At 31.4% G+C, this 18,710-nt stretch overlaps 1 protein-coding gene across 1 annotated transcript in view; it reads right to left on the reverse strand.

Annotated features, from left to right (window-relative positions):
- Positions 1 to 2,326: 2,326 nt before the first annotated feature.
- LOC129232590 (60S ribosomal protein L44) overlaps positions 2,327 to 18,710 on the reverse strand; it is a 30,516-nt gene continuing 14,132 nt past the window's right edge. The window contains exons 3-5 of the mRNA XM_054866722.1: positions 18,175 to 18,242; positions 8,451 to 8,567; positions 2,327 to 2,400 (exon numbers count right to left, since the gene is read on the reverse strand). Of these exons, the coding sequence (XP_054722697.1) occupies positions 2,380 to 2,400; positions 8,451 to 8,567; positions 18,175 to 18,242 (206 nt within the window). The 3' untranslated portion in view covers positions 2,327 to 2,379. The remainder of the gene's footprint in view (positions 2,401 to 8,450; positions 8,568 to 18,174; positions 18,243 to 18,710) is intronic.

Genomic DNA, 18,710 nt, shown 5'->3' on the forward strand with positions numbered 1-18,710 from the left:
GTGGTCAGAGAGAAAAAAGGAGGAAATCCAAAAAAATTTCGTAAAAGGGATGATATCCAAAAAAAAAAAATTCGTGAAAGGGATGATATCTAAAATCGCATCAAAAATAAACCTGGAAGCCATGATATTCAAAAAAAAAAAAAAAAAAAACAACCAAAAATGGCTAATTTTCCAGTTTTAAAGGTAATACGTATTTAATTAAGTACGAGTAATAATTTTATACAATTTGCTGCATTGTACCATTTCTTTGCAGGGGTGTTTATTTCTAAATAAATCTAAATTTTTAAAAAGAGGTAACAATTTCTAACCCCCGAGACCTTGAACAAAGGGTTGGGGGAGCCAGAGGTCAAGCTTGGCTGCATCACACAATAGTGTCAACTTTTCATATTTTTTTTTAGAGAAAAATACATTTTTTGATTAAAAACATTTGAGTTTAGAGAAACATAAATTTTAAAATTAGACCTGTTTGTAAAGTTAAAATTTACAACTGAGAGAAAAATCTAAAATTTCTTTATGTTCTAAACTTCCTAATACAATTTTTGGAATAAAAAAACAACTTGCAGCTGCCTCAATTAATCAGGAAATTTCAAAACTTTTAACAGGTTGTAAAGCCTAAACCATTTGAGATTCACCATAAATATTTTTTTACCCTTTCTTAAATACACAAAAAAAGTAACCATACCAAGTTACAAAAAAATTCGAGACTGTGGGTGCTAAGAAACATTTTTTGATTGAGTTTTGGCATTTTTTCTAAAATAAATTAAAGAAATAAAAATATTATTGAAATGATGAATAAAATAAGAAAATATAAGGTAGTACATAGTAAAAAAACCACCCAACATTAAAAATAATTCAAATACTTTCAGGATGCAAAAAGATTGAAATCTCAAACGAGGCATGCAACTTTCGGCGCAGCACGTGTTTGACGTCGTTGGCATGATTCCAAAACGTACGTCTTTGGCAGATATCGAGGAGGATGAAGATTCAAAAGGGAAAAAATAGAAGAAATAAAAAATCTTAAACCAAAAATTTCAAAAAAATCGTATTTTTTTCCGATTTTTGAGAAAAATAAGGCTTGAAAGAGGCAAAAAAAAAGGAGGAAAAGGGGGAAAGGTTTTAAAAACCAACAGAAAAAGTCGGAATTCCGGCAAAAGCCGGAAAAAATCTCATCCCTGAAAAAAGAAGGAGTTTTGAAGGAGTTAAAACCAAAATGAAGGAGTTTGAAGGACCCTTCAAAAAAAATTCCTAAATGAAGGAGTATTGGAGGAGCGTACGAACCCTGAACTATATGAAGACACCAGAAAAAAAATTTAATAGGGGTATAAAAAAACTAATAGTAGGAGATGATTTCTCAAATGTAGGTTGCTTTTTTCTCTGAAAGCATCTATGATTTTTCTTTACATTACATTTGTTTGACAATTCAATAATTTCCCAAATATGTTATAGCATGCAAGAGCCAAAACTATAAGAATCCCACATTTGCTTCTAGGAATCCAGGAACAATCATCAACAGACATAATCAGTACATTTATAGTTTTTTTCAAATTTGAAGAATTTTAGGACATAGGACATAACACATAAAATAAAAAATACTGCGTATGAAAAAAAATAGTCTTAAACAAAACCTAATAAAAACATGTCATTTATACAAGACATTAAGTTCTTTAAATTCAAATTAACACTAAAATCTAGTCCAACACATATCTGGTCAAGATTTGTAAAAATCAATTTTAAAAATAAGTGGTTTTTGTGAGCTGGTATTAAGACTAGATTAAACAATTAAAATTATCGAGTCCAGGGGAATTTAAGTGATAGGTCTTCTGTTTCCAGCGAAGAAGAAGGTTGGAAATACTTTTATTTTTTAAAATAAAAAATACTGCATATGAAAAAAAAATTGTCTTAAACAAAACCCAATAAAAGCATGTCATTTATACAAGACATTAAGCTCTTTAAATTCAAATTAACACTAAAACCTAGTCCAACATATATTTGATAAAGATTTGTAAAAATCAATTTTAAAAATAAGTGGTTTTTGTGAGCTGGTATTAAGAATAGATTAAACAATTAAAGTTATCGAGTCCAGGGGAATTAAAGTGATAGGTCTTCTGTTTCCAGCGAAGAAGAAAGTTGGAAATACTTTTGCGAACCTTTTTAAGAATTTTCAATAACCAGATTTTTTTTTTTAATTAAGGCAAGAAATTATGAAAGAAGTTCTGCATAACTGAACTACATATAAACTCATAATAAAATAAAAAGTAAAAAAAAAAAAGAGGCAAAGAAAGTGCTAAGTAAAAAATGTAACAAACAATCAAAAGGATTTGAAATGGAGATTTTTACAATAGTTTATTTCCACAAAACTGTACAGACACAGAAGGAAATTTAAAACTGGATCATTTGTCCCTGAAAATAAATGAAGAAAACATTTATTAGCAAATGCATACAAAATGAAGACAAAAAAATAAATATAATAAATTAGTTTCACAAGTTTTATTATTCTTTTTCCCCTTGTAATATCACCATTCAAGTCTGAGAAAAATAAATAAAGTCGTATTTTCTAAGAAAGGAGTTTTAAACTAATTCTATTTCTTTGTAGTCCAACTTAAACTTGCAGAAATACTGCAAGATGAGACACTTTTTTTTTCTTTCAGAATTATTTTTTTTTTTTTTTTTGTTTAGCTTAACTAAATTCATTTGCATATATAAAATTAGCAAAAAAAATGTTTGCCAAATGGAAATATTGATATATAGAAGAAATCTTAATTTTATCGCATTTACTCAAACACATTAAATTTTGTTAAAAACAATTATCAAAGCAGTGGGTACATTAACCAGGAATGTGACATTGAACACCAAATTTTGCATAAAGTTGAAATAAAGAAATATTCCTCTTTGTTCATTCCATTAAAAAATATTTTTTGCAAACTGAAGTCCAGGACATATGTTTCAAACACCTTTTGCATTTAATTTTTAAATGGCTAGGAAATGCTTGGATTTTGACAGAAAATACGTTAATTTTGAGGTGAAGATCATTAATCAGAGAAAAGGAATAACTAAAACCTTTTTAAAGGACAAGTTGCAACTGAAATTTGATAATTTATAAACTAAAGATGACATCCCACTTGACTTGTTGGGTTTGTAGTGACAGTAACTGCAATATTTTTTCTCCTAACTTAAATTTTTGTGACGTAAATGGTCTACAGTAAATAAAATCTCTGAATATGTCCTTTCTGATTTTTGATACAAAGAAAGCTTTTTGAAAAGCAGAAAATTTCTATATGAAAAAGTTTGATGTATGGAAATACCGCTGTACATAAATCAGCAAGACTTTCGTTTATTAAATTCTTTACCAACACTCATCTAGGCAAAAAAGGAAGGCCTGCAACTATTTTGAAGTCATCTATGATTGAGCTATTCAAAAACTTATTCTATAGCTTTTAGAAATAGCTAAACATTTAAACCATGCATCATTTTACATATCAACTTAAGTTAATGCTGAAAAGGATTTTTAATTGAAGAATCATTTTGAAACTTTTTTGAAACAACACTCGTGAAATGAAAAATCATATTAATAAGGAGATATTTTTAAAAGAACATAATGATCAAAACAAAGTTATTTACATCATAAAAAATACTAAAAGTTTCTTTTTAAAAAAAGGGCAGACTTTTACGAGCAAATAATTGAAAACAGTAACAGAATATTTTTAACCGGAGAATTTCCGAGGGGGCTTAAACCTTTTAAACACCCACTCCTTAAATACGGCCATGGCTTTCCTTTCATTGTGTATATTGTCTGTTTTTCACAAGGCACTTGACTCAGGGGTGATTGTAATTACATGAAAAAACACCTGAAATTTTTTTTCCAAGAAGAAAAAGTGTTTTGATGGGCATATATATACACATTACGTGTATGTACACGTTATATTATGTATATAAATAATTTATATACATAGTTATTTGTTGGGGCTAAAACTCGAAGTTTTAATTGGACTTCATTCGTCCATGTGCTTGGTGGGAATTAAATTATTTTATTTTTTCTCATTTCTTAAAATTTTTCAAAGAATGTTTTATTTTCATCCTTTGCATCTGAATCCTTAACCACTAACTACATTCATTTACTAATACACTAAAGCCTAATACACCAGCATTTTTTACTGATTCCCGGTTTCTTTTATGAGTATTTGTAGAAGAATGTTGCATTGCAATAATGCCTTCACACCATCATTAGCATATGTAAAGGGCTTGTTGCAAGAAACACAAAACCAAAATCCAACCCTATCATTTTTTTTACACTATATTTCCATCTTTTTATTGTAGGAATCCACTCTGTTTAACCATTCCCAATTAAACTTGTTCTTCTATCCTGTAGTGTTCCCGCTAGGCCGTTTTTGAAGGGCGCAGCGCCCTGCCCTTTTCCATATCAGCAGAATGCGCCCTGCCCTTCTTTTAGATCGCGAAATGCGCCCCGCCCTTCTCAAAAATAAGAAATTGCACCTTGTGTTTTTAAAAAGATGCCTCAACCATCGTTTCGACCTGCCGTGATATAGGTGCAATTTTATTTGTCCAGCGATGATTTGTAAAAACGCCCATGTCTTATCCTTGTTCCCAGAATTTCACCCTGAAAACGGCCCCATAAACAAAAGGGGAAGCAAACACCTAGGCAAAGAAGGGATGAGATTATCAGAATTCAAACAGGCTTATCAATAGGAAACAAAGGCATGTTCTTCTCTTCTACTAAGGGTGGTTTTTTGAAAGGTTGTGGGAAGGAGTAGGGTCTTCTGGGAAGGGAGAGAGCTTTGTTTCATTCCTCCCCATCCTTGATCTTCTGAGAATCAACAATGAGAGAGGGAATAGGACATTTTCCTAACATTTCAGCCCTTTGTGTCCGTTCTTCGTCTGCACGTGGAAATTAGGCTTAGCTAATTTTAGCGCATTGCTAGTGATTCTGTAGCAATCTTTTCACATCTGTTACTGGAAAGTTAACTTTCTGATTGTTTCCTAAGAAGAACATAGTACAAAACTTATTGGGCTAAAATGCAAGGGTATTTTTTCAATATCTTGGATTTTTAACCCCCATCCCCAGCCCCCCTAAAAAGCCGTTTGAAATGGAAACATCGCATTGACAGGGCGTTCATTCAATTCTTTCCTTTTTGCTAAGTATTTTTATTTTCTTTGTATATGTGTTGTGTGTGTGATTCATATAACAGATTATTTAAAACACTTATTGACATAATAAAAAGCATACTTTTGACATACTTGTGCTTTTTTTCTAACAAAAATAATCTTGCACTGTTTCTTTTTCTTTTATAAATATTATACAATTGATTTTTAAAAAAATCACACAATTAAAATGCTGAAATATTAAATTTTCAGAAAAATTGTCTGAGATAAAAAATCTTAGCTTGGCCCAAGCTGCTTATGCATTGCATTTAGGAGCGCATACATCTGCCAACACATTTGTGTTATGAATTTGAACTCCAAGACTAGGAAATAAAGCTGCAATAAAGTCTTTTTAGTTTTGCAACTTGCTATCACTGCATTTTTGAAGCACTGGCACACAGTATTTTAAGTTAATTATTCTATTTGAAGTGTAATGTGTTTAAAAAAAGGAGAATTTACACTCATCAAAATTTTGATGTCTACTAAAATACTTAATGGCACAATGCACATTACTAGGCAGTTTCTTTGTTAGGAAGGGGAGATCAGTAATTAAATACTGTTCTTCTTAAATTGAAATTCAAAGGCTTTTGAAATGCCTAGAATTTTTTTTACTCTTATAGGTAGTTAAAATTATGGCCTGAAAAGTGTTGAAAAACACCCAAAGCCAAGTTTCAGCATTAGCTAAATGTTCCTATGGAGTGTGGAAAATGTGCTTAGCTTAGTTGGCATTTGTGTGTGGGGGGGGGAGCTAACCCTATTTTGAAGACAAGTGCGCTTTCTGGATGAAATCATATTTAATAATAAAGTCAGTGGTGACGGCAATCAAGGGGGGGGGGGGTCATGGTGCAGACTAGACTGTTTGAATTTTTGTAAGGTGTTTTAAGTGTTATTTCTCTTATTTTTTTTGTAGGGGGGGGGCACTCAGTACTTTTTGAGTGGTGCATCATTGGTCTTGGGTGGGGGGGACACCGCGTTGAAATAGTGCCCTTTTTAAAAAAGTTGCCCCTTTCAAAGGCCAGCACCCTGCCCTTTTTTTTCTAGAGTGAACACTACTATCCTGCATCGATGGAACAAATATCTTCAGAATTATCCAGATACCTCATTTTTTAAATGAGAACTTGCAAAGTTCAAATGAATAAATTTATCAAACAAAAAAAGTAGCAAAATGAAAAGTAAGATTTAACTAGTAAAATTTAATTAAACAAACTAATTTATATTTACGAGGAGCATATTAATAACGATAAAGTATAATTAGAATTAGTTCAATAACAACAGAACGCACGCAGATAAAGATCATAAACCAGAATATAAAATAAAGAAAATATTTGCATACGATCAATTCCTCCAACTGCCATAAAGAACAAAGACAGGAGTCGAAGCTCTTATCACTTTTCTCTTCCTACCTTCCCCCAGTTTACAAAACATGACCGTAGCTCACGCTTTATATTTATACCAAATGTCTTCAATTTGGATTTTTTCGTTTCATTAAACATCGCTCTAAATTTTACTAAAGTAGCTTTTTCTGAAAATATAGAAGTTCCGGAATTCAAGATGAAAATACCGGAAATCAGGTAAAATACCGGAACACAATCACCCCTGTTGACTTCTCCCTTGTTACATGGTATCCGATAATTCTACTTCGCTGTTTTCGGCAGGAGGTATATTCGATCATAGCGTTTTGTTGTAAAAGCAACATTTTTTAAAATGTAAGAATAACAAAAATGACAACAGACAAGTCAATCAAGTGATGTAAAGTTTTTTTGCACATTAAAATGCACGCCCAAGTTGCGGCTGTCTGGTTGTCTCCTTTAGAAGCGTGTGGATTGCTTATCGATCACCCCCGCATAAAATGGAACTCTGCGTTCGAGGGGGCGTGGCAATGTGATTTCTCGTGAAAAACAAACAATACATATGCAGTCAGACCTCCATATATCGAAGTAGCAAATTGCCAGGAAAAAATTCGATCTATAGAAATTTCGATATATAGAAACAATCTAATTTTCTCATAAAAATCTCCTAAAACATTAAAAATAAAGCTAATTTTCGTGCATGAAACCCAATTTCTAATTTATACGAGCATTGGATTAAACGAAAGTTAATAATTGAAAAATTAACAGAAATGACATTTTTGTGCCTTCATACATCTTCATTCTTGGCAGTTTAACTTGATCCGCAACATGAGGGGGATTTTCGTTTTGACAATGTAATCCGAGAGAAAAGTAAAAAATCAATCTACTTAACTTGAATTATTTTTACTGAAGCTAAAAAGACTAGGAATGATAATCAACAGACAAAAAGGATAACTTGAAACTAATTTTACAGTGTTAGTGGTTACAACTAAAATTTGAAATAAACTCGAGGGAATTTAAGAACTCCAGAACGGAACAACAACTTATCTACACACCCCTCAAACCCAAATTTCTTATGAGTTTCTTAGCAACCGTTGGTAAACATGATTTTCTCCCGGAACCTTCATTTTTCATGAGACAAACAGTCTAAAGTAGGGGAAAAAAACCTACGAATGTCTCGAAAAAAATTTCGATGTATAGAGATTTTTTCGATATACAGAAACAATTTTTCTATGTAATGAACATTGAAATTTGCTGGGATTTCGATATATAGAAAATTTTGATATGTGGAAGTTCGATATATGGAGGCTCGACTGTATATTGAAAACAGAACAGAATGTTTCTGTTTTCAATATAAATCTCGATTGGAAATCAGAATGTAATCTCGATTAGAAAATAAACTTCAAAAGTTCAAAATTTTGTTACATTTATATAACATTGTCTTTTGAAACTATGTAACAAAAATAATGTTTAGAAAGACATGAAAAGATCAAGATACACTAAATTACTAATTTCTATTTGCATTTAAGAATTACATTCAATTTGGAAATACATCAAAAATTTTAATTAGAAGATACAGAAAGATAGAGAAGCTACAGAAAGAAAAGGAAACAATGAAAAAATCCAATTCTAAAATGAAAAACAATTTGGCCCTACGAACTTTTTTGACAAATTACTTGGTAGACCTGATTAATTTAGCAATGATTATGTCACTGGAAGGAATACTAGTTTCAACTTTGCTTATCAGGGCAGTTTGATTGAAAATTTTGCTTCCTCCAAAAACATTTTTCAACAGTTTGAAAATAAACTCTTTTGAAAAAAAATGAAGAACATGGAAATGGCCTTCTCATTGAATCATAATTTAAATACAGTGAAAGAAAGCGACACCGAAAAAAAGCACAATATACAAATATTATTTGTTTTATGGTTGTGGCTTAAACATACCTTCCTCTTCTTATCACCACCAATTTCAAAATGTTTGCACCTCTTGATTGGCAGCTGCTTCCTATACTTGCATTCTGAACACTCCATCCTCAACACGATCTTTTTGGTGGTTTTGGCCTACAAAGGACAGATGAGAAAATGATACACAATAAAATTACAGAATTATGAGCGAAATTCTTAGAAATCAGTCTATACAATAGCAATGGATCGAGACTCGCTATCTATTCTAACAATTACAAAACAAATTAAACACTCGTTTAATGTTACAAATTAGAGCATGGGCCCAGACGTTTGGGCAGCACCAAATCTTTACCTTAATGTTTTTTTTTTTTTTCAATACAGAAAGTCCAAATCCCACCACAGAAAATATATTAAGTAAAAAAAAAAAATTTTTACTAAAAATTATTACCTCTTTCACTTATCCCAAAACTACTCCAGGCTTAACAGTACATTTTATTGCATTTTAAATCTTTATATTCAGTTTTTATATTTATGTCTTATTGTTACCAAGTAAATGTTTGACATTGTATTACAGTCGGACCCCCATATATCGAAGTAGCAAATTATCAGAAAAAAATTTGATACATAGAATCTTGGTCTATTATAAAAAAATATCCTAAAACATTAAAGTTAAAGTCAATTTTCGTGTATGAAACCCATTTTCTAATTTATACGAGCATCTGATTACATAAAACTTAATAATTAAAAAAATTAAATGTGAAACATTTACTGTGAGCACTGCATTGTTTCTAAAAAAATACTAACTGTAATGTTGTTTCATGTTTCTGAGTGAAAGTTTTCTGTAAGTTTCAGTACTTTCATTACGGCTATCCAATTTCTCATAACAGCAGGCGCTCTGCTTACCAGGGTTTAAGCTGGGTTCAAAAGTTCTTTAGCATAAAAGCTAAAATTGATGGAAAAATGTTAGCAAAATGCTAAAATGTTACACATTCTCATATATTTATATATGCCTCAGTGTGTTTCATCTCCAGTTCAAAATAAAATTCATATTTCATTTGTGACATTCTTGAAGAAATAAGTACAACAGCAGTTCTTTTAAAACATAAAATAAAAAAAGAAAACATGATTGGTGTTTAGAACGTTGCAGTTCCCTCCTCCTAATAAAGCAGTTTTTGGGGGGGACATAATGCTGGATAAGACTAATAGTTATTGAACTTAATTGTAGTTTAAACATCTCAGCTAAGATTTTAAAAAGATTAAGTTGATTATCGCCATGCACGCTTCCTCTCTAGGATCACACATTTCTTCTTTATTTAAAAAACTAATTTATTTTTTATCTGAGCAAAAAAGCGAAAATGCATTGCTTTATTTTCGCAATTCAGATAGTGTTTTCGCATTATGCGAAAAATGCGACCGTAGCGGAAACCCTGCTGCTTACGGAAATACTAAATTTAACAGAAATGACATTTTTGCGCCTTCAGACATCTTCATTATTTGGCAATTCAACTTCCATCTGCAACATTAGGGGATTTTTGTTTTGACAATGGAATCGAGAGAAAAGTAAAAAATCAATCTAACTTAACTTGAATGATTTTCACCGAAGCTAAAAAGACTAGGAATGATAATCAACAGACAAAAGGGATAACTTGAAACTGATTTTACTGTATTACTGGTTACAACTTAGATTTTAAATAAACTTGAGCGAATTTAAGAACTCCAGATCGGAACAACGACCTATCTACACACCCCTCAACCCAAGATTCCATATGAGTTTCGTAGCAAACTTTTAGGGAACATAATTTTCTCCCGCAACCTTTATTTTTCATGAGACTAACAGTCTAAAGTGGAACAAAATCTAGGAATGTCTCAACAAAAAAAAAAATCAATGTATAGAGATTTTTTTCGATATATAGAAACAATTTTTCCATGTAATGGACATGAAGTTTTCTGGGATTTCGATGTGTAGAAAATTTTGATATATGAAGGTTCAACTGTATAATATTTATCAAATGACACGCTTTTTTTTTTTTTGAAAAAAAATTGTTTTTTAAATGTTATTTAATGCATAGTATATTGTGGCTCTAACAACGCTTACCAAAAACTCAAACTCAAATTCGGCCCAATAACATGTCCCCTTCACACGAAGCTCCGCAAACAGAGATAAACATTGTCAAGGTCATAGCTAAATTTATTGGAGTCAAACTACAGAAAGCAGGCACCAAAGTTCGTGCCCAGTGGCCTTGCGTAAAGTTTTTTCACGTTTCATTCACACAAAATCTTTCCTAATATATATAGATGCGATACATACACTTTGAGACAACTGACCGAGTTTCTTTATCCTAATACAAAACAAAAAGTATTTGGATTAAAGAATTCTATTATTTTACTTTCCTTTGTCAAATGAATTGGAATGTCAAAGCCAATCCATTTAAAGATAAGAAAGATTGTTCATAATGTCACTGTAATATCTGTCCTTCAACTTTCAACAAACCATTTCTTAGGTAGCACCTTAAAAATGCAAATTTACATAATAACACATAAGGTGCTTTGAGGGTCTGTGGGAACCCTGTATTAATGAATAAAAAACTTGGATTAAATGGCTACTAATAATTAAAAAATAAACTTAACCCGGGAAGAACTCTCACGAGTATCATATTATTTTTGGAAATTAGGAAAGAGGAGAAAGATTGTCTATTAGAAATAAACTTGACTATTTCCAAAGTGGAAAAAAAAAGTAACAGATGAATTGGTAGCATTGGAAATAATTATTTTGACCATTAATCGACCAATCATCAACAGCCAATTAATCTGTAATCGGCCAGTTTGCTTATCGGTTCATCCCTCTAATATTAACACCATAAAAACATTTAAATTCAAATAATATTGTAGAAAATGGCCATTTAAAATGTAAAAAAACAAAAGATGGTTTGCATACATTTAAGTTTTAAAGAAAATCATTTAGGTTGAATTTAGGTTGTCAAATCCACATCTCGTTACAATTGTGTCGTGTAGTTGCAAAACCGGCCAACTCCTCAATTTTAGGAAACATGTTTTTTCAGTGTTTTGGGTACTAAGATACATGTTCCACCTATTGGATACCTTAAGTCACGGCAAAACTGGCAAAATCCTCATTTAACATGCATTTGAAAATCATGATGTGCTGCAAACCCGGCCAAATCCTCTCCCCTGTGAGTTTCAAAACCTGCCATGTCCATATCCGCTAGATCTGGAATGTTCTTTTTCAGCTTGCATCACAGTCTGTTTACAGGGATGAGAGTGGTCAGAGAGCAAAAAGGAGGAAATCCAAAAACACTTCGTAAAAGGGATGATATCCAAAACCGCATCAAAATAAAACCTAGAAGCCATGACACTCAAAAATTCAATAAAAAATGGCTAATTTACCAGTTTTAATGGTAATACGTATTTAATTAAGTATAAGTAATAATTTTGTACAGTTTGCTGCATTGTACCATTTCTTGCAAGACTGTTTATTAATAAATAAATCTAAAATTTGAAAAAGAGGTAACAATTTCTAACCCCTGAGTTATTGAACAAAGGGTTAGGGGAGTCAGAGGTCAATCGTCAATCTTGGCTGCATCACACAATAGTGTCAACTTTTCATATTTTTTAGAGAAAAATATATTTTTTCATTAAAAACATTTGAGTTTATAGTGTTAAACGAGTGAGAACATAAATTTTAAAATTAGGTCTGTTTGTAAAGTAAACATTGACAACGGAGAGAAAAATCTAAAATTTCTCTATGTAATAGAACATACTTTTCATAGTAAGAATTGAAATTAAATAAATATATATGTATATAAACGATTGGTTATCTTTCTCCTTGCATTGGAACCCAAAATTTGTCTTTAAATACATCCTAATAGGATTTCGGAATCAAAAGAACAACTTGCAGCCGCCTCATTTAATCATGAAATCTCAAAACATTTAACAGGCTGTAAAGCCTAAATGGTTTGAGATTCACCATAAATATTTTTTACACTTTCTTAAATACACAAAAAAGTAACCATGCCAAGTTTCAATAAAATTCGAGACTGTGGGTGCCATGCCACATTTTTTGATTGACTTTTGCATTTTTCCTAAAATAAATTAAAGAAACAAAAATATTATTGAAATGATGAATAAAATAAGCAGATAAAAGGTAGCATATAATGAAAAGTCACCCAACATTAAAAATAATTGAAATAATTGCGGGATGCAAAAAGATTGAAGTCTCAAACGAAGCATGCAAATTTCAGCGCAGCACGTGTTTGACATCGTTGGCATGATTCCAAAACATACGTTTTTGGTAGATATCGCGGAGGATGAAGATTCGAGAGAGGAAAATAGAAAAAATAAGAAATCAGGGACTGAAAATTTGAAGAAATCGTATTTTTCCGATTTTTGAGAAAAATTAGGCCTGAAAGAGGCAAAAAAAAGGAGGAAAATGAGGAAAGGTTCTAAAAGTCAACAGAAAAAGCCGGAATTCCGGCAAAAGCCGGAAAAATCTCATCCCTGTGTTTACCTTTCCCTGTGCTTTATAGTCGTCGTTTTTAATACTGGTCAGTGGTGCGCGTTGCTTGACGGCTGTGGTGGCCAAAACAAAAACACAACAATGATGTTCATGCTTCAATACTTGATGACTCATTATGCCCCAACCCATCTAAAACAGTGGAAGTCATTTTCCCCATTCCTGGTCATTCTTTCATTTCTCCAGATCGTGTTTTCGCCCAAATTGAGTAGAAGTTGAAAAAAATTGAAACCCTCGTTCAGCCTTCATTCAGAATTTGACGACATTCTCTCGAAAAGTGGAAGTGTACAAGCCCCAAAGCAGAATACTACTAAATTTGCGACGTACGTCACAGAACATATGCCTGAGCAGCAGAACAATTCTGTTCAAATGTGAAAGGAAAATTGACAAATTTTCTGCCGAAATTGTGCAAATTTCATTGAAAATCTGCAGAAACCGCGGTGATGAAAATCTGCAAAAATTGCGGTGCAGAGAATCTATAGAAACTGAACTTCTTAAAATTAAAAGAAAATCTAAAATTATCTCAAATTACGATAATTTGGCGGAAAGCTCGCTATGTTGAATTTGATTAATCCTTTGGGGACTTTCCCAATCGATCTTCATTATTACAATTTCCGCCATACACTTATGTTTTGGAAACATGCCAACATTGAAACACGTCCACCACCGGAAATTGCGTGTCTTGTTTGAGATTTCAATCCTTTTGCATCCAAAAAATATTTCAATTGTTTTGAAGTGTTTTATTATATGCAACCCAACCTCGACTCATTCTATTTATTATTTCAGTAATTTCTTTATTTAGTAACATTATTTTAATTGCTCCTTCATGCCATGTAAAATTAACCAAAAAAAAATGTGGTTTGACACCTAGGTTCGAATTTTTATAAAATTTTGTATCTTTGCTCTTTCTACGCATTTTGGAAAGCACATAAACTATTTTTGTAAAATCTCAATCAGTTTAGGTTTGACACCTTGTTAAAGTTTTTTTGATTTTATAGTTTTCATGATCAACTAATTTTCCAAATTCTGTGCTCTTTAATTGGTCATTTGGTTAAAAGCTGTGATGTTTCCGAAAATATATTTCCACAGAAATAAATAAGTCCAGTTTTTAAAAAAAATAACTCCTATATGAAACGATTTTGATTTTTGCCACCCAATTTGTGGAAAATGTCACGTTTTTTCGCGTACAATGCTTGAAATATTTGCAAAACAATTTTGGTCAAATGATTTTACGTTGCAGAACATCGTAAAGTATTCTGCTTTAGGGTGTACAAGCCAGAAAGAGACTACACTGATCTTGACTGGAAGAGAACCAGCAGTACCATCCTTAAACCCCCGCACAATGGCATTTCAAATTTGCACCAACGAAGAGACTTTTTATAACCAAGCAGAATAACAAGGTGCTGGTTCAAGGAGCGATTTTCTATAGATCTGAGGTTGGAGCAAAAAAAGTCTGTATTTCCAGGTTTAGTGGTGAAGCCTCAGAAAGTGCGCGATGTCCAAAACTTACTGACCAAACACTTTGGGTCAAACTGGGAGACTGACAAGCGCTAGATTTTTTACAAAAACATCTTGCTGGCATCATCTGCTCAAGGTAATGGAAGTACAGGCGAAGAGGAAGAAAACAGTAGTTAAGAAGAACATCAGGAAGAAGTGTGATCCTGTTGAAGACGATAATGCTGCAAGAGTATGAGACTGTAGTTCTTAAATGTTGATATTTTATTTTTTATATTATTTTATTATACTTAAAAATAATTCTGATCAGCTGTTCTGATTATCTTTGATTTTTCAAATTATACTGTCTTATTCTTGAGAATTCTCTTTATCGTACCCCAAAATCCCAATATCTAAATTTGGTACAGCAATTTTTAAGTTCAAATTAGTAGCAAAACCGGCCAACTCCTAAATGAGTTGCAAAAGTGGCCAAATCCAAAATGAAAATTTGAATAAATACCCCCCTCGACATACCACCATCATTTACATAAACGTTTTTCAACATGCTTCCGTAATATCACTAAAAACCAAAGAGATTTAGTTTTGACCTCGATTATGCTTGATGTAATAGTAAAATGGCTTTCCCCAAAAATTCTGTTTTTTGGAGGTGGCCGGTTTTGCAACTGTACGACACAATTTTGTAATTATATTTTTAAGGTAGATAATTTTAGGATTTTAAACCGATTTCACATAAGACTCAAAATAGATGAACTATTTTAATTTGCAATAAAATAAAAATACAAATATCAGCCAAAAAATTAACCAGACAGTTGGTATTAGGCAAATTACGATATTCAGTGCATATCTCAATCTGATAATCAAGCTCAAGTTGCAAAGCAGAAAAAAGGTGTTTCTGAGGATTGGCGAGCGACAGTAACCAAGGGGCTGGTAGCCCAAGTTGTATATAAATGTAAAATGACCAAATTTCCTTAAACAAATACAAAACAGAATGTATTTGGCTTGGAGAATTCTATTACTTTACTTTCTTTTGTCAAATGAATTGGAACACCAAAGCCAATCCATTTAAAGATAAGAAAGATAAACAATAATGTAAAGTTAATGTATGATCAGAGACATTTTGAAGGTAGCAAAAACAAAATGATATTTTACATACATTAAAGCTTTGACAAAATCGTAAAAAAAGCGTGCAAATCTTAGATTAAAGATAAAGAACTAGAATAAATCTAAATAATATATCAGCACCTTGAATATCATTGCACAATTTATTGAAGTTATTTAAGTTGACTCGCAGGTAGGGAAGTAGACCAGAACTGACAAAACCCTTAATGATGACAAAGCATGTCATCCTTAAGGGTTTTAATTTTGATTATGCACATTAGTGAGACATTTGAAAGTAATATTTTATTTTTATTAAAAGCTTCGTACAAGTGTCTAAGGTGTCCCCCGCCCCCCTTTTTTTTAAAGTTAAATCAGATTTTGAATTTAAGTCTAATATTAAATTTTTTAAAGGATCTGTTAGAACTTTAACTTTTAATTTGCACTTAATATATGAAAAGAGGAGGAAACAAACAAATTATGTTGTACAAAACAAGATGAAAATTACTTAAAAGAAACAAAAAAAAAACATATTTGAAAAAACAGGGGTCTGGCCAGAGGATATTTGGGTCTGTTAACGGACCCTTCACAAAAATCCGATCAACCAAAACGGACCTTTCACAAAATTCCGATCAAACAAAACGGACCCTTCACAAAATTCTGATAAACAAGATCGGATCTTTCACAAATTGTTTATTGAAGTGTATAAACCGATAATTTTTGGAGCTTTTTTTGAAGACAAATTAGAGGGATCAGCTTATACAAAATCGGCTTAGTTTGAAAAAAAAAAAGAAATCGGCACTCTTGCAATGCTCCTGCAAGGGATAAATGATTGCTACTGCCAAATAAATATAATGGTTGTTTGTTTTATCACAGCTAATTAGCAGCGGTGTTGTTGTAAACTTTTCTGCAAAGGCATTGGTAAGCACTTTTCTCCCCCCCCCCCCCCGCTCATGATTTAATAAACAATAATAATATATATCTGCGAAATGAACTTAGAACTGCAAAGGGATAGCAAGGGTGGGGAAAAAATATGATCGCTTCAGATAGGGTTACCAACTTCAAAATTATCACCACTTAAGAGTCTGGCGTTGAACCTTTATAATGACTTGATTAGAAAATATTCTCATCATTTCACCAGCTTGTCAATATTTGCGTTTTTACGGTGGGGTGAGATGTTTAATTGTTATTTTGGGAGAAATATGGGTTTTGATTTTTCGATACTAACAAGGATGATTAACTTTAAATAAACTCTTTTAATTACCTTTTTTTTTTCTTTAGATGTCTACATTTTGAAAAATGCAATCTTTTAACATCCGATATGAGAATCATATTTTTCTTTTTTCAAGCTAACTTCCCTTAATTAGGATGCAAATAAATGAAAAGTTTTGTTATGAGTCAAAAATTAAAGTGATGAATAGATGGTTTATTTTATTTACTTATTTATTTTTTATTTATTTATTTTTTTGCGTCAACTGTGTCCACAGATATTAATGAAATGTTTATCATAGGACTCTAAAATGCAATTTTAAAATAATTTTATCAAAAATATTTCTTTTACAAGCCGTTTTTATACTTTTGATGCCTTCACTTTGAGAATTGCGATCTCTTTGCATCCGCTATGGGAATCCGATATTTCGAATTTTTGATGTTTATTACACTTTGTTAAGAGGTAAACAATTAAAATATCTTTTTATTTTTGTTAAAATCACGGAATTTATAAGTTTTAATCGAAATTCTGTGTTTAAAAGTGACTTGGGTCAAAAAGTTAAATGCTGAACCCTATTCTGAAATTTATTTTATTTATTTTTTTGTTACAATTATTTTAAATACTGTACAGAAATATTTCTAGTATAATTTAACATAATGTAGAATGGTAGATAAATATTGATACTTGAGAGAGCGATGCCCCCCCCCCCCCGCCAAATATCAGAAAAACACTCCAGAATGATTTTCTCGACATAGAAGAGTAAAACACTCAACTTTAAGTTTAATTGATGCAGTTTGTGCCATCTCTAAATTCTAAAATTTCGTTTTTTTTTTTTTTTTTTTTTTTGCGGAATTATTTGATTTTTCACAAAATTAATTCATTTTTCACAAAATTATTTGATTTTTCACAAAAAACGGACCCTGTGAAAAATCCTGGACAGACCCCTGAAAAAGATTGCCACAATACGAAAAAATGAAATTTTACAGAAGAAGCGTTTGAAGTTTAACCTGTCAGGAAATTTGTTGTAACAAAAATTAATTTGCTATGCTCTCCAGTGGATAATATTAGGAAAAAAAATCTGTCATTTTCCAAAGAAGATAATATTATTCGAAGCCCTTTAAGAGGAAAAAAATAATTTAAAATTTCCTATAGTGGCATTCTTTTCCCAAACGAGCAATATATATTTATTTTTTTTCCCCAATAAAAATCATGTCCTTAAAAAAATTGAACCATATTTTACAATACATTATTTAAAATGATAACTATTTATACAAAAAAATGGGGGGATCATAAATACACATACCGTTTACCTGTAATACATCAAGAAACAATGAACAGTTCTTTAAAAAATGAAATGAGTGTTCTCGCTCGTTTCTTTTACATGGCGACTGGACTACTCAGATTTTTAAAAAAAAAAGGAAGACTCCTGGTTTTTTGTATTTAAAAACAATAATCACTCATTAAATGTGTCATACCTTTTTTCTGAAAATAGGCTTCGTCTGACCTCCATAACCTTGCTGTTTTCGGTCGTATCTCCTCTTACCTGCCAAATAATATACATATTTAACAACATGCTACATGAAAATATGCAAACAAATTTTTGAGATTTAGTAAACCTAGTTCAAGTGCAAAGAGCATTTAAAATAAAAAAGAACATTTAAATTACAGTTAAAATTCAAGGGCATAAATCAAACATTTATATATATCCCTTCCATACAGTTTCTTATTTTTTTAGTTTTTCCCTTATCAGAAGTATTGACTGGGTTGAACTCAAAATAACAAAATTTTAATCAATGTAATTGCAGGGTTAGAAAAATCTTAAGATTTTACATGTCCTGTTGGGCATATTTGTCTAAAGATTACATGCTTGAAAAAATACTTTACATGTCCATTTTTTTTTATTGTCATTTAATAAAACATTTGAATTTATTGTATAGCATTAATCAGACAAAAAAATAATTTAATGGCTTGATATTCGAATTTTAAAATTTTTAAATATAAATCATACAAA

Source organism: Uloborus diversus, unplaced genomic scaffold (genome assembly GCF_026930045.1).
Source record: "Uloborus diversus isolate 005 unplaced genomic scaffold, Udiv.v.3.1 scaffold_13, whole genome shotgun sequence".
Classification (NCBI taxonomy): Eukaryota; Metazoa; Arthropoda; class Arachnida; order Araneae; family Uloboridae; genus Uloborus; species Uloborus diversus.